This window comes from Alosa pseudoharengus, unplaced genomic scaffold, assembly GCF_046254945.1.
Source record: "Alosa pseudoharengus isolate Yale_2024_CS ecotype anadromous, Long Island Sound unplaced genomic scaffold, YU_APseudo_1.1 YU_APseudo_1.1_scf_10, whole genome shotgun sequence".
Lineage (NCBI taxonomy): Eukaryota > Metazoa > Chordata > Actinopteri > Clupeiformes > Clupeidae > Alosa > Alosa pseudoharengus.
Window position 1 is genome coordinate 28,764,239 of NW_027468565.1, and position 16,667 is coordinate 28,780,905.

General features: G+C 46.8%; 2 protein-coding genes across 6 annotated transcripts in view; one reads left to right on the top strand and one right to left on the bottom strand.

Moving 5' to 3' along the window:
* The first annotated feature begins 600 nt into the window (after positions 1 to 600).
* Positions 601 to 7,560, top strand: wnt2 (wingless-type MMTV integration site family member 2). Its single transcript, XM_076269407.1, has 5 exons — positions 601 to 1,026; positions 1,362 to 1,582; positions 2,623 to 2,900; positions 3,702 to 3,966; positions 7,355 to 7,560. Exons 1-5 carry the CDS (start codon positions 944 to 946, stop codon positions 7,558 to 7,560), a joined length of 1,053 nt encoding a protein of 350 aa, XP_076125522.1. The 5' UTR covers positions 601 to 943.
* A 1,159-nt stretch (positions 7,561 to 8,719) lies between these two features.
* The window catches only part of LOC143105323 (suppressor of tumorigenicity 7 protein homolog), a 32,130-nt gene continuing 24,182 nt past the window's right edge, over positions 8,720 to 16,667 (bottom strand). For 3 of the 5 annotated variants that reach the window (XM_076269410.1, XM_076269408.1, XM_076269412.1), the window contains 5 exons: positions 15,939 to 16,041; positions 14,409 to 14,559; positions 12,733 to 12,825; positions 11,897 to 12,039; positions 8,720 to 9,212 (listed from right to left, as the gene is read on the bottom strand). In XM_076269410.1, the coding sequence (XP_076125525.1) occupies positions 9,117 to 9,212; positions 11,897 to 12,039; positions 12,733 to 12,825; positions 14,409 to 14,559; positions 15,939 to 16,041 (586 nt within the window). In that variant the 3' untranslated portion in view covers positions 8,720 to 9,116. The remainder of the gene's footprint in view (positions 9,213 to 11,896; positions 12,040 to 12,732; positions 12,826 to 14,408; positions 14,560 to 15,938; positions 16,042 to 16,667) is intronic. The other 2 variants (XM_076269411.1, XM_076269409.1) reach the window with 1 other exon arrangement.

Below are 16,667 nucleotides of genomic sequence, written 5' to 3' on the forward strand. Positions count from 1 at the left end.
AATGTATGTGGCATGTCGCACAGGCTATTCAGTGTCTTTCTTTTAGACAGTTTTCTTCCGCACAGGCCATGAGAAGAATCCAATTTGACCATTAATCTTTGTCCCCTGTATGGACAAGACCTCAAAATAAAAAGAAGGCCACATTAAATCTCTTGCATAAATGGAAGATCAAAGATAAAGGAAATAGAAAATGACAATCGTACAGATCGTGGAAAAAGTTCAAAAGAATGTGATAATCCAATTTCAATGCACACATGAGCGTTTACGGAGTAGAGGGAGGGTTGGAGGAGGAGGAAACGTGGATTATTTTAAAATTACCAATTGGTTAAATAGTTCTCAAAAGGATGCGTGTTGTGTATGAAAAGTTATTTTTAAAGGTTGCAGCAGTCGTGATCACAACGGGCATAAAGTATCAGGCCTGTGTATGACATGTACTTTATGATTGTTTTTGTTGAGAAAATATTGTCTGTGGTATCACGTACCACATTCTACACCTTGCCGTTTGGAAATCAGCCAAGCCTGTGTCTGGTGTCAAGCTAGCCTGAACAGATACTTTCAGACATCTAATTTCTGCACTTCATTCCAGAGACAGGACTGCGCCCACCCCTTGTGTAAGCAATTTAAACCTGATAGGAGATCATCAGCTATCTCAGCACTGCGAATCTTTGTTAACTCAAGATCGACCAATATCATTAGAACTACCTCAACCATCCAACGACCAGACCAGGATGTTTTATGTAGGAATGATCATTTCGTTAGTCGTCTGAGCGATGCTTTTTGATTCGAGGTTTAATTTCTGTGTGAATCGGATAGGTAGTTACGATTGTGCTTATGCATTTTTATCGCTGTCATTTTTTAGGCAGTTATTTTTTTCTTACGCATGGAAGTCCCTGAAACAGTGCCTGAACCAATGAGTAAGCCTTAACGATCAAACATTTGTAATATGAACTTATTGCCAAGTGGGATATGCTTTTCTATGTGTGTGGCAATCTTCTGGTTTACATCAGAGGTAGACGCTTCTTGGTGGTGAGTGATTGATTTTCTTTCTAATACTTAATTAATGAGATATTGTAGTGTAATTAAATATTGGATATTTGGAATGCGCTTGGCCAATTAATTTACAGCTTAGGTGTAGATGTAGGTCGCATTGCAACCTTTTTAGAAAACCATGCTCATTTAGTTATGTCGAACTAATTGTTAAGTTGTCTTATGATTTTAGTCAATTAACATGTTTTATGTAAATAGCCGTGCCCGTGCGTAAAGAGTCATCTTCTGGTGCCATTGCGTGCATTTCTTTGAACTTACTGGAAGGCACAAAATGTGAAGATTCAAATCGATCAGTGCTTTCATCTTGTATGCAGGCACATGGGTACCCTCGGGTCGCAAGTGATGTGTGACAACATCCCGGGACTAGTTAGTAAGCAACGCCAGTTGTGTCGCCAGCATCCAAAAATAATGCAAGCAATTGGGACCGGAGTGAAAGAGTGGATAGGAGAATGCCAGCATCAGTTCCAGAACCACCGTTGGAATTGCAACACCATGGCACGGGATCATAATGTTTTCGGGAGACTTCTGCACCGTAGTAAGTATGAGGAATCGCATCTTTGTAGGGATTGCGTGTTGTGGACAGGTGTCTTCCAAGGTCTCTTAAGTCAACATTTTAGACTGCCACACACAGGGTTGAGTGTATTAAAACAGACACTGACACGATTTCACGGTCATGATCAAGTTAACTGGTCTATAAACCCCGCGTCTTAGCACATTTTGCCATTAAAGGAAAGAGATGAGGGGGCCTACAATGAGTCGTCGCCGCTCATGAACCGCATAGCATGGCACGATTTTGTACACACATATATCCTTGCACTTATTCAAGACTAAATAGTCAAATTACGAAACTACATCTCTCTAGTTTCCCAGTTTAAAATCACATTAACAGGAACATCCCCACAGGAACTGGACTGTTAGTCTCCCAGGGTTCTTAATGAAGCGGGACCGTACTTTAAAGTTTTAATCTCCACCGATAATCTGCTTTCCCGAAGCATGTAGACCTCCCAGGTGTCCCAGTGCAAAGCGATGGGAAGCGGCTGTGATGGGTACCCTATCTCTTTGGCTCTGTGAAAATCTACTTATTGTCAATGTCAAGGCACTAATTGTAAACAATTGAACGGAATTTCTGTTTTTTTCCCCCCTCCCTTGGGGGAAATCTGTTCAAAGCAGCACTCACTCACTGTTTTTTGCAGCCCCATGTTATTTTTTTTTAAGTAGTCTACAACATGCATACACTTAATCAAACATTGCATAAATCACATCATTTTGTTACTGTGTTGTACACACACACACACACTCTCACTCTCTCTCTCTCACTCTCTACCCCCATGGCAGTATTCCTGTCAGATATATCTTGTCAAGGGGGAAGTACAAACAGAAGATACCTTTATCATAAAGTGTGTTATCAGGCCCGTGTGTGTGTGACTGTCTTCAAAGAAAGAGAAGTTTATCTCCCCAACAACCAAGCAGTAACTTTAAAATGTGTAATTCTATGTGAAAGTCTGGCCCATTGTCTGCTGCTATTTAGTCAGTATTTGAATGGAAACGAGCATGTCCTCTTTGTCTCCTTCCCAGGCAGTCGTGAGGCGGCCTTTGTGTACGCCATCTCGTCAGCCGGCGTGGTCTACACGCTGACCCGCGCCTGTAGCCAGGGGGAGCTGGACTCGTGCTCCTGCGACCCAGGGAGAAAGGGGTCCTCCTGGGACGCCAAGGGGACCTTTGACTGGGGCGGCTGCAGCGATCACGTGGACTACGCCATCAACTTCACCCAGGCCTTCGTAGATGCCAAGGACAAGAAGGAGCGAGATGCTCGGGCCCTCATGAATCTTCATAACAACCGAGCAGGACGGAAGGTGACTGCTTGCATACAGTACACACACTTACAGGGATACATGCAGAGACATATACACACACACATACACGACACACACTGAGGAACACATACACTCAAACACTTACAGGGGGTTTGACACTGCACTGATGTAAGATGAGATTTGTTGTACAGAATCCTCTGTCTCCATGAGTCTGTTTTCCTGTTTAAGTGAAAGGACTAACCTTTAAAGTGAAACGATTCAAACCAATAAGCCTGTATTTCTGTATCCCAGGATTTAGGTTTTTGGTATGGCTTCAGTGTAAGTTAAAGGTTGTATCAGCGATAGCGGGGATACGTCACTTCTGTTGATGTTCAAACAAAACAGAGAGCTAGCTCACTACTCCCTCCCCCTTCCTCCCGTGCAATTAAAACTCTCCTAAACGCGCATCTCGTCGGTTATCGGTTGAAACACTTTATTTTGCCTTTGAGTGGGTTGCCAACCCTTGTTGGTAGCAATTGTTTTTGTGTACAGATCTCGGAGCCTAGGCTGCCTACAGAGACGCGTTTTTTTGATGGCCTGCTTATGGGGCAGACAGCTAGCGGATTGTTAGAAAAGATTAGATGAATGTGATCATTTATGTTTGAGCCTTTTTTGGGCCTGCAATCGCTGATACAACCTTTAAAGCTAGTCATAATTCATCATTCAGTGCTGAAGTAGGAAATTTGGTTAAATGAAATGAATGAGTGCTTGGTTGTGTCCTGGCTCAGTAATTTCACGTGACGCTCATCTGCTCTCTCCGGCTGGCGTTGGCCACATGCCGCCGCCCCCCCCCCTCTGCAGGCGGTCAAGCGCTTCATGAAGCTGGAGTGCAAGTGCCACGGCGTGAGCGGCTCCTGCAGCGTGCGCACCTGCTGGCTGGCCATGGCCGACTTTAGGCGGACCGGCGACTACCTGCGCAAGAAGTACAACAGCGCCGTCCAGGTGGTCATGAACCAGTACGGCACGGGCTTCACCCAGGCGCTACGCAAGTTCAAGCGGCCCACCAAGAACGACCTGGTGTACTTCGAGGATTCTCCGGACTACTGCATACGCGACTACGACTCTGGTGAGTGGAACGAGTGACAGATTGGGTAGTGTTTAGATGACCAATAAGCATAGGCTCTTGAAGCAGTGTTTAGAAGACCAATAGGGATAGGCTGTCTCCTGTGGTGTGACAAACCCACTAACAGTTGGACAAATCAGGTAGATAAGCGGGGTGTGTGTTTTAGTTGGATTAGAACAGTTGGAGAGTGAATATGATGGCTACTGTATATCCACAGGTAAAATTATTAACTACAAGAAAAAACAATGAACTTCCAACCATATAGGTAGATGTATTACTTATGAAGATTAGCTTAAATAATGATAGAGCTGCATAAGCTTGGCCTCAGTCTTCATAGCGAATGTGTGCTAGTGTGCTCAGACTTCACCTCAGTCTTCTCAGACTTCACCTCAGTCTTCATAGTGAATGTGTGCTAGTGTGTTCACACTTCACAGTGAATGTGTGCTAGTGTGCTCAGACTTCACCTCAGTCTTCTCAGACTTCACCTCAGTCTTCATAGTGAATGTGTGCTAGTGTGTTCACACTTCACAGTGAATGTGTGCTAGTGTGCTCAGACTTCACCTCAGTCTTCACAGTGAATGTGTGCTAGTGTGCTCAGACTTCACCTCCGTCTTCATAGTGAATGTGTGTTAATGCACTGTACTCCCTGCTCCTTGAATTTCCCCTTAGGGATCAATAAAGTATCTATCTATCTATCTGCTCTCCTGATCCCGCTGGAGGGCTGCAGCCTTTGTGCGGCGTCTCCCTGAGAAATGGTCTTGTGAAACCCCATCACTCGGCTGGCTCGGGGTCCCCACACACCTCTCCCGCCCCGGGTCTGTAGAACATTAGTCTTGCACTCGCACACACAAAAGGCCATGTAAGCAGAGAGTGGTCCTGTCGTGGCGTACACGGCAGCCCTTACAACAGGGCCTGTTAAACCTGATGCAGTCGGAGATGTGTCCCCAGGCAGTGGCCTGTCCTGCCCCCCCCCCACCCCCCCTGAATAAGACCAGGTGTATCAGGAGGAGAGTCACCCTACTCTTCTATCTGGATAACTGGGAAGGGGGTGTGTGTGTGTGTTGGGGGGGGGGGGGGGGGTCTTGCCTGTCAGGCAGCAGATGATCCCAGCTATCAGGTGACGGTGTGTTTAAGGCACATTACCACACTTCTGGAGGCCGAGCAGGAGCTGAAACTCAATCTGGCCGTGAAGCGCAATAAATTACCCCCCTTCTGCAGACTGCACCGCCTCCTCTCACTGTCCTAAAAGACGAGAGGCATTTTTCGCTGAGGGAAGTCATGTCTTTGACCCAGTCATCCCCACCCCCACAAACACCCTTTCTCTGGTGGCCCCCCAAGCTCAGAGGTAGGTTCAGGCTCAACTGAAAAAAAAAAGAAATGTCCAGTTTTACTTAAAAACTTTTACTCGCATCCTTAAGGGTTAATAACCTACTGGATGATCTGCGCTGCACTACACGCTTGTGTTCATTCTGAACTTTGACCCCTGCCGGGTATTTAGAGTCTTGTTGGATGTTTTGTTTTGATCTGTGCTCTTTTGACCCCTGCTGTGTATTTAGAATCTTGTTGGATGTTTTTTTTTGATCCGTGCTCTTTTTGTGCACCACGTTGACAGCCTCGATGTCACGTTGCCATGACTAGCCCTGCTGCACCGGTAGCGCCAAAGGCCCCCGGGCCGGCGACGAACGCGTGAGAAAATTGGGGGCCCGGCCCCTGTGTGTGTTAGGTCCTCGTCACGGCCGGAGGAGGAAGCAGACCTGCAGGCAGACAGAAGCTCAGCATCCTCCCCTTCCCTTCCAGAAGCGTGAAATCAATTCCCAGTCCCCGGCGCGGTTCCACATGCTAAACTCATCTCTTGGCACCCCCTCATCTTAATTCAATAAACAGACGTGCTTCAGGTAGAGCCCGCTGCCCGTGATGGAAGCGATAGCAGGAGGAGACATACCAGCCAGCTGGAGCGGCGGGGTGCGGGGAGTGGCCGCGTCATGCCCAGACACATACCTGGCTGCTCCCAAACGCACAGAGAGAGAGAGAGAGAGAGAGAGAGAGAGAGAGAGAGGGAGGAGGAGAGAGAGAGAGAGAGGGAGGGAGGAGGAGAGAGGCGAGCAGGAGAGCCACTATTGCTGCTGGAACTCAGCAGATCCTGGGCTTGGGGTTCTGATGCTGTTGTTGTGGGTTGGACATGACAAGTTGTACTGGGGGAGGGGGGTAATTGAGTGGTATTTTAGGTTTTATTCTGTGATTTAGGTGAGTGACTGAGAGTGTATTTGTGTGTGTGTAGGGGGGGGGGGATGCTTATCGGCACATTGCCAGATTGGTGTTGAGCTGAGGCGTTTATGGTGGGGTGGGGGGTGGATTACGCGTCTCTTTAAAATGAACATGTGATGAGGTCTGAGCTGCAGGTGAGAGGGGCTGTCAGCAGTCTCTCATCTCACTGGCTCGGGGACTGGCCAGCCGGACGCAGCCTCCCTCTTGGCCACCGCAGCGGAGTGTCCCTAAGCTTCGATATGAAATTGCCCACCGCAATGTCCCTCAGCTGTGGCAGGAGGGCAATGTGAAATTATGCCGTGGGCATTAACTTGGTTCTTGACCCTAGCGCTCGCATACACAACTGGGAGTTGTGAATGAAACTTTGCTTCAGTACTACGCAAGCTCTACGCATGTTACACACGGAAGTCTCCACTTGAGGGCAGACCACTGAATTCAGACCCCCTAAGTCCTAGCATGCTGGTGTAGCATATACAGTACAGTCCCTTATGTGAATAACATGGCGCGTACATGAGATACAATAATGGCGTTTGGTGCGGTGGTCGTGCACATCCAAAAGCGACACACGTCAGCATGGCAGCCATGACGCATACACATAGCCGCTGTTAAACGCAACTAAATCCCAGGCCTTAGTGGCACAACAGCGGACTCAGTTCACCAGGTAGCACTGGTTAGGGAACCGTTTCAACAGACTGCAGAGATGAGAAAAAGACAACATCCTACATCTAATGGAGTGTGTCATTTAGATGTGAATATAAAGGGTATGGATATTATAAACTCTTTTCATTATTCATGCCCCAATACTGCATGCGATCCTTACCGGGATCAGGGACTTTGACATGAAGTCTCACTTGTTCTTGAGAGGTGGGACCATGTAGTGTTTGATGGGCTCTGGAACCTTATAGGATAATTTCACACACGTACCTCCATGTTTGATGGGCTCTGGAACCTTATAGGATAATTTCACACACGTACCTCCATGTTTGATGGGCTCTGGAACCGTATAGGATAATTTCACACACGTACCTCCATGTTTGATGGGCTCTGGAACCGTATAGGATAATTTCACACACGTACCTCCATGTTTTGTGATCTCTCTCCGTCTCTCTGTGGTCCATCTCCGCAGGCTCGGCGGGCACCGGCGGCCGCGTCTGCAACCGGACGTCTCGCGGTGCGGACAGCTGCGAGGTCATGTGCTGTGGCCGCGGCTACGACACGTCGCGCGTCAGCCGCACCACCAAGTGTGAATGCAAGTTCCACTGGTGCTGCGCTGTGCACTGCCGCGACTGTCACGAGGAGGTGGACGTTCACACGTGTAAAGGCCTGTCGTGACTGCCCCACACTTCTGCCTTCTTCCCGCAACGCCCCCTCAACCCTACCCACCACTGATCCAAGGCCAGTGGGTTGCCACGGTCACCAACCAACAGATGTGATCCCTGCTGTCAGCCTGTGGAGGGAGGGAGGCTCACACAGATGACTTCTGAATACTGCTCTACTCATGCAAACCTACTGCACATCACAATAGATGGATACAGATGGATTGATATAGCTTTAGGCAGACAAAAATTGGGTTTCTTAAGCTTTGCATAAAAATGTATCAGCCTTTGTGCATAAATATACCTATGTTCCTTAACTGTTATTTTTTTTTCCCAGCAAGTTGAACATATTTATTAAATCCTCAAGTACCAAAATTTCTTAAAACAAATCTTAAAACATATTGTCACATGTAAATAGATTCTATATATAATTTAAAAATAAAGTTTACTTGTATTATGACCAGGTGTTGAACTTCTAGGTATGCTTTAGAGGTTTTGTAGCCTGGGTGAACCCAGACAAACCTGTTAACAAATTTGAATTTGCTCTGCAGGTCTGTCTGGAAAGGCTCCCATTCACGCCCGTTTCCAAATCACCATTGTCACCACAATGTGCATTTTCTTTGAAATTGAGTAAACAACTGCATTTAAAACCTTCATTTACAAGACAGATGTTTGCTGCACTTCTGAAACAAAATTTGGTAAGAGTTTAATGCACCAATTTCCATTTAATTTCACTGCTGTTTGTGATCCTGGAGTTGTAAAACAGGAGGTTCAGAAACAGGCATCAATTGAATCCTTTCCAGACAGACCTGCAGAGCAAATTCAAATTTACTAACAGGTTTGTCTGGGTTCACCCAGGCTAGAGGTTTTGAACACACTGATGGAAACAGAAACAAGGTCTAGGGGCACCATACCCCTAGCTGGGACATAGTTGGGGCACACAATCGTTTATATGTATGTAGATACACATGAAATGATTATAAAGCAAAGACTAAAGATGCTATTAAGCTTAGCTAAAGGTCAGAATACCACAGGAAGTCTGTCTGCTTTTTAGTCTGGGAGGTCTGAGCAATGGTTATGATTTCAGGCTCTCCAACGCTTGTCAAATTCATGAAGTGATTTGGAATAGTAAGACCCTTTCTCTATGGACTTAAAGGGGATCCTTTCTTCTGTTCCCAAACCAAACAGACGGTTTTCATTTTGCAGCAATACACAAAAGTCTTTATTTTTTTTGTCCTTTTTTGCATTTTTTGATGGCATTTTAATCACCTCTTTTTTGTACAACAAAAAACAGGTTCCAACATGAGTTTGAAAAAAAAAATAAAATCATAAAACAAAAAACAAAAAAAAAACAAAAAAAACAAATGGGAACAGAACGTCTTTTAAAAAATAAGTCAAAACCATAATTGACCTTCTCTTGTTTTGAATGTTTTTTTCCCCCCCTTAACCTTAATCCTCTCCTGCCCGTGGGCATCTGGGCACAGAGCTTGGCACGAGGGTGAGGGGGGGCATCCGTAACGCGCCAGACCGGTCGGAGGCAGTGCCGGGAGTGGGGTCGGGGGGGGGGGGGGGTCAGATCCGTGTGAGCTGGTGCCAGAGGCTGGAAGGTAGGATGCTCTCCACTTTCTCCATGATGAAGTTGAGAGGCGCGAAAAGCGTGCTGAGAAACTGCTCCCACGATGATGAAGACAGCGATGACGAAGGGTAGACACAGACCCAGAGAGAGCGAGAGGGAGGGAAAGAAGGGGGGAGAGAGAAAGAAAAAGGGGGAGAGAGAGGGGGAAAGAAAAAAAGGGGGGGGGGGAGAAGAGTGGTGAGATGTCAGACCACATACATGGCAACATACTGCCCACCAACCAACCCCCCTTCAAAAAAAAAAAAAAAAAAAAAATCACACACCTGTTGCCTCTAAATCTCTTTTGAACAAAGATTCAAAGGCTGCTGGCTGCAGCCCCGACTTGCCCACAGAGCGATTATGGCTCTTTGAAGTGGGAGATGGAAACATCACTTCCAGATAGCAGAACGGTGGATTAGGACAGACGCCCATCTTGCATCGTACAGGAATCAAAACTATGCCTTTTTCCTCTTAGCGGGCACCTCATCCCATCTCAAGCCACACTCAGCAATATGGGCCGTGTACTTTGTATATTATTAGAGGCTAGGGGTGTAACGGTACACAAAAATCACAGTTCGTTGTGTTCCTTGGTTTTTGGTACGGTAGGCCTGTAGGTACTGCTAACCTAAAATTCATTGAATTGTGCAATGGGAATAGTATTTTCAAAAGGTGTCAAATGTTTTTTTTGATGTTAATTGACTAAACCGACAAATGGTCTGGTACTTAATATGTTTGTGTGGGAACTCGAATGGGAAAGATGGTCCGCAAGCAAAAAAGCCTACTGTTAAAGACGGCATTTATCTGTATTGAACCTAACGTCCTGTTTTCACCCCAATAGAGGCTGCTTCTTCAAGAGAGAACAGAGCTGTTCTAGAATCTTTGTTGTAAACCACAAAAGCAGCAGTGTGCCAGTGTGTGTGCAGAGAACAAGAGCAGTTTGGGTCCGTAGCCTTTTGATAAGAAAAACAATGGTTTGGCTCTCAGTTATTAGAAAGACCCTTCCGGCCCAGTCTGCATTTGAGACTCTTAGACACTTCATATTCTCCCATCTCACGCCTTAGTGTGTGTGTGTGTGTGTGCGTGTGTATCTGTGGTTGCGTGCGCATGCATATATGTGTGTGTGTGTGTGTGTGTATGTGTGTGTGTGTGTGTGTGTGTGTGTGTGTGTGTGTGTGTTGGCTGTGCTGTGCTGTGGTGCAGTGTGCTGGTGATGTTTTGGCAGCGGGCTGCGTGTAGAATAGGGGCACAGGCTGAAGCGGGGCGCTGGTTTGCAGGTCATGGAGGCTTGGCTTTGTCAGATGGCAGATAAAAGGCCGTGCCGCCTGGGGAGGGTCGAGGGAGACTCCGGGAGATTACTGGAGCCCATCTCCCGCTCTGTCCCTCACGCACGCACACACACACACACACACACACACTCACACAGCCCTCAGCCATTCCCCTGTGTGCAAACACATTTGGTCTAAGGAACTGGATACATGCTCCAACCCAAACTGTGTATATACATACACACAGCATGTTAGCTCTCTCGCTCCCTCTCACACATTCACACTCACAAACATAGGTTGGCTTGGGAGATGTTTCTCCAGATAGTGTCACCCACTGTTGAGGGAGTGGATGAGCTCAGTGGAATTCCAGGGAGGTGGCATCATGCTACAACACAACCCCACAAGGGTGTGAAGGAATGGAAAGAGGGAACAGAAATCGTATAATAACCATCAACTGAACAAATAAGACAAGGAGCATGTCAAGTTAATGAACACCAAACAGAAGGTGCAGAGTGGACTACAATCCTTCATTCCACCTTACTATTCCACCTATGCAGCCTGAACTTTCCACTTCTTTCTCCACTCCTAACTGTAAGCTTCATCCCCTTTCCCAAATGTATCATATCAGTTAAGGTGTATTAAAAGGAGAATTCCGGGGAGTTACCACATAGATTTCTTGAGGTCACAGAGTATTGTCGGCACGAAACCCCCCCCCCCCCCCAAAAACAATCGGTTCTACCTAGCTCGAGTTGCTGCAGCCAACAGCTAGCGTTGCCAGGCAGCTACAGTGCTACCAAAGATTCTATAGTAAAGCTTTATCAACAGTCTCTGGTGCTACACTCTGGGATCATGTTCACAAGCCCCCATTCCTCTTTTAATATTCTCTGAGCCATTACTGGCTTGATATTACGCTAAATTATTTATGAGCTTTGAAAAACCTCTTCAGTCATTAATGACTGCTGCAATTCATAAATGTTACGGCTCTTCCTCCCTCCTCTGTGCAAGCACAGGCACGGCTGGATTGAACTCAAGTCATTTCTGATGACGGCGAACCATCCATGATCCGCGCTTGCCATCATCTGCTTCCACATCTGAGTCTCCTTCCTCACTGCTGTGAAGGAATCTCCAGAATCCGCCCTCCATGTTCCAGACAGACATACCACAGTAATATTTCAATCCAGAAATATCCAGACTCCCTCACCTTGCCTCGCACAAACCTCCAAAAGTGCAACTAACGTTTTGCAGTGGAGCATGGCATGGCATGGCCGAGCGAGTCGCAGCACAACACTATGGGCCGTGAGGGTGAATGTAACTCAATATTTATTATGATGGATGATAACGCTCAGAATGGAATGTAAATAGAGCATCTGGGGAAATTGGGTGACGTGGCGAGCTGCTGCAGGTCTTACGACATACCGAGGAGCTGGTGAAAATGTGTGCGTACGTGCGTGTGTGTGGTGCGAGATACTCACAGCTTTAGCGAAGACTCCCATAAGCTCAGGGAACTGGTGGGTGAGGAGTGCCAGCATGGCTGTGAAGGAGCAGAGGCCGGCTGTGAACAGGATGAAGAAGGGCAGCTCTTTCTTCGGGTAGACCGACACCTCGTGGAACACTGCTTGCACACACAAACGGGCCGCATAGTGGTTAACCGCACAGTCCAAACAGCATCTCAACAACACAACGTGTGCACAAATGATTGGTACTCTCAGCAATGTCATGTGGTTTCTACGCTAATATTTTTTTTGTCTCACATACAGCAAACATCACCTCACCATCCGCTAGGTGCCTGTGCCGTGAACACACTGTAAAAAAAACGCGGTCTCTGTGGACAGCCCAGGCTCCAAAAAACGGCAACAAAAACAACATGGTCCAACCTGAACCACGAAACATAACAAACTGTTTCAGCCAATTACTGACGAGATGCCCCTTTAGGATAGTTTAATTGCACGGGAGGGAGGGTGAGGGAGTAGCGAGCTAGCTCTCTGTTTTGTTTTGTTTGAACGTCAACAGAAGTGACATTACCCGACATCGCTTAAGAGTACGTTTAACCGCACAGTCCAAACAGCATCTCAACAACACAACGCACAGTCAGGGACACTGGTACTGTAGAAGCTCATACAATGCATTAATAAAAACAGAGCGGCCAGCACATGGCACGGGACTAAAAACAGAGAAGTCCTGGTCCAGTTTGGACAACTTCTGGTCTGCTTTAGCTCCATGCGGACATCAGCGCCTTTTGAAACATGTTCTAGGTGCTCGACACTACACAGGGCAAGACATAGACAGAAGAGCGAGGACAATCTCTTACTTGGTAGGAGTTCTCTGTCGGCGGTCTCTGTGCAGATAGGGTATGGGTAGAACAGGTGCCCCTTCTCCAGCGGGTAAGGGATCATTCTGAACGCTGCAGGGGAGGGAATCGAGAAAGCATGCCGGTTAACCTCAAACAATAAACAACATATACCTGCAACGCTAGCCTCTCAGAAACTAGAACCTCCGGCCGAGCTGTACATTCAGCAACACGCCCCAGCCTGCATGCACGGCACACACAGTAGCCTAAGTGTTGAGCATTGTGTGTCGCGTGCATGTTGTGATGGATATGCATGCTGATCAGGTCTTGGTGTAAAGGCACCACTGAAAGCAGACACTGGCCTCCAGGGGGGTTAAAACATCGCCACCGTCCTGCCATTCTCTCTCGGTCTACACCACGTATAGCCTCCAGGGGCGTTAAAACATCGCTATTGTCCTGCCATTCTCTCTCGCTCTACTTTGAGTGTCTTATTACTGGTAACCATGCTACATTTTCACACACAACCACAGCACACCATCAAGTTACCATCAGCTCTTTAGGTCCACAATTACATTCATCAAGAGGGGTCACACACTAATGTTCAGTTTGCATGTGCCACACACTACAGTACAGTCAGTTTGCATGTGCCAAACACTACACAAAGTTTCCATGTGCCACACACTAGTCAGTTTACATGTGCCACACACTAGTCAGTTTACATGTGCCACACACTAGTCAGTTTGCATGTGCCACGCACTACACTAAGTTAACATGTGCCACGCACACACTACACTACAGTCAGTTTGCATGTGACACACACTACACTAAGTTAACATGTGCCACACACACTACACTACAGTCAGAAGTGGATGTTAGGTTCTTGTCAGTCTGCTGTATGTCCAGGGAGAGTTGTAGCCATCTGCTAAACGCATTCAGCGCTCGACAGGCCACTTCTCCCCCTGTGGTTCACTGGAACGGGGGCCACAGCACAGGCCAGCTGGGAACAAGATGTGTTCATCTGCCCCCCATTTGGGCCACGGACACGCACACACACACACACACACACACACGTTTTGTGTTCTGTCTCCACGCCCCAGATTCATCAGGAGAGGGCAAAGGTCAGACCCTCTGCAGGGAGACAAGGATACTTTGGACTTAAAACAACTTGTAAACCTGGTAGCTAACAAACCACAACAATTAATTAAAAAACCTTTAAAGGAACACACCAACTGTTTGGGAAATTTAAAAACCTTTAAAGGAACACACCAACTGTTTGGGAAATTAAAAAACCTTTAAAAGGAACACACCAACTGTTTGGGAAATTAAAAAACCTTGAAAGGAACACACCAACTGTTTGGGAAATTAGCTTATTTGCCATCTACCTATAGCTAACCTTTTTAACTGTGACTATGTATTGTAGATTAAAGCAATGCTAATATGGTTTCACAACATTCATCTGTGATACAAACACAATAAGACATTTGTCAGGCCTCACACACCCACTTTTAAAATGAGTATGCTCAGTGTGTGTGTGTCTCTGTGTCTCTCTGTGTGTGTGTGTGTGTGTATATATGTGTGTGTGTGATTGCGTGTGAGTGTGTGCTTGTAAGTGTGCGCATGCTTGTGTGTGTGTGTGTGTGTGTGTGTGTGCGCACGCGCGCGAGTCCGTGTATGTGTGTGTGGTGTGTGTTACTTACTGCCCTCCCAGGTGCAGTGCAGCAGGTTGAGTGCTCCCTCCACCCGTTTCCAGTGCTGCAGGTGGAAGAAGGCGTAGGCAATGGCCTCGCTGTCCCCGCGCTTCAGGATGTGCTCCGGCGGGAGGATCAAACTTTTCATCTCTAAAAGGTACTGCAGAGAGAGAGAGAGAGAGAGAGAGAGAGAGAGAGAGAGAGAGAGAGAGAGAGAGAGAGAGAGAGAGAGAGAGAGAGAGAGAGAAAGAGGGAGAGAGAGAGAGAGAATAATTGGGGAATCAGATTGGTGACCGGTACAATTGGTAGGAAAATCGGTCGAAAAAATGCGGGGGGGAGTGATTGACCAGCACTTTCCCATGTCCACATCCTAAGGTGCCCCCAACTGACCCCCAAATGCTCCCTGTGTGCCACAGCCCACTGCTACCAACTGACCCTCCAAATGCTCGTAGTGTGTGTGTGTGTGCTCAATATACTCACTGTGTTCACTGCTCCTAGTGTGTGTGTGTGTTCAATAATGGGCCAAATGCAGAGGAAAAAATTCCCTTGGGGATGAATAACAGTATCTACCTTCTTATCTATCTAAGAAGAAGCAAGGAGTGTGAGTACTTGTCAGAGGGAAGTCCTAACCTTCAGTCAACAGCACAACACAGCAGACAGTACACACACAGTGGTCAGAGTTGGATTGGTTCCGCTGACCCCAGAGAGCAGCAGACCCACAGAGAACCAGACACTGGAGGCAGCAGAGCCCATGCTCACTTTGGGAATGTGTGTGTTGCACTCCACCGCTCTGTGTATGTGTGTGTGTGTGTGTGTGTGTGTGTGTAGGTGTTAGAGTGCGGTTTGGGCTGCATATTTCTATCCGAACCCGGCCTGCGTCCGACAAGAGTTGAGTCCGAACCCGACAGGCATTTTAATTTTTATGTCCGAACCCGACAAACCCGACAAAACATCCAATGCATATCGCCCCCATGTGTCTGAACCCGAACCGAACCTGAATTTAATTTGTAAATATTTGTCCGAACCTGACCCGACCCGTCGGGCTTGGGTCGGGTAGCCACACTCTAGTAGGTGTGTGTATGTAAACTCACTTTGGGTATGTGTGTGTTGAACTCCACCGCTGTGTATGGTGTGTTTGTTAGGGATGGTAATATTCACCGATTTGTTTCGGTACACCGGTATGAGCATTGAAGATGCAGTTGCATCGATGGTAAGTGTGCATCAGTTAAAAATTTGGATGAAATCAAGATGTATCGTGTTTAAAGTCTCCGAATCGATAAAAACCGATGAATCTTGACCAGTTTACACATTAAAATAAGGTACATGATGTGGCATACTTGAGGCACGAAAAAGGAAAGAAAAGCAATCTGCATCGCACTGTGATAGTCAAAACATACCGTGGTTGTTTCATATGAATCTTTAATGTATTGTATCGTTGGCAGTGTATCAAGATCTTATCGCCTCAGTGATGAAAATGCACATCCTGTGTGTGTGTGTGTGTGTGTGTGTGTGTGTGTGTGTGTGTGTGTGTGTTCTCACTTTGGGTACGTGTGGGTTGAACTCCACTGCTCTGTGTATGGCTTCTACCGCGTTCATCTCTGCTGTGCTCAAGCCCCTCCGAGACGCTGCCTCTGGGGAAAACCTGCATAAGAGACAACAAAATGAGACACGTGTGTGTGTGTGTGTGTGTGTGTGGGGTTGTGTGTTAATGAGGTCTCAACTGTTGGTTACAGCACTATATTAGAAAACTGAGGGCACACACATTACGTTCATCTCTCATAGTGTGTGTGTGTGTGTGTGTGTGTGTGTGTGTGTGTGTGTGTGTGTGTGTTTATGAGATCTCTACAATCAGATAAAGGGTTGCATTAGAAAACTGCGAAAACCTGCACTCATCTTTTTATGTACGTGTGTGTGTGTGTGTGTGTGTGTGAGACCCTTGAGACACATTCATTCACTCACTCACCCACACACATAAAAAGTGATACCCACCACAGGTGCTCAAAGCCACAGCTCACACTGCAAAAGCGAACACTCAAATGCCACGACGTGCGTGCGTTAGGGGTGTAAAGATTAACCGATACGTATCGATATCCGTTTTTAACGTGTAAGATACGGCTACATCGATATGTGAAGCCCCGTATCGGAATAAAACTGAAATGAACAGGTCGTTATATCGATTTACTTGTTACAAATCGGTTCATAACCTTTTCGGCTCGCTTAGACTCTGATTTACGTTGCAAGCAGCGCGTTCATCCCACTTCCTGTTTT

What these genes read in the sequence shown, in the direction of transcription:
- wnt2 (XM_076269407.1), top strand. Translation starts at nt 944, where the DNA reads ATGAACTTATTGCCAAGTGGGATATGCTTTTCTATGTGTGTGGCAATC. An exon ending in GAGGTAGACGCTTCTTGGTG is followed by an intron (nt 1,027 to 1,361) that starts GTGAGTGATTGA and finishes TCTTGTATGCAG; the next exon opens with GCACATGGGTACCCTCGGGT. An exon ending in CGGGAGACTTCTGCACCGTA is followed by an intron (nt 1,583 to 2,622) that starts GTAAGTATGAGG and finishes TCTCCTTCCCAG; the next exon opens with GCAGTCGTGAGGCGGCCTTT.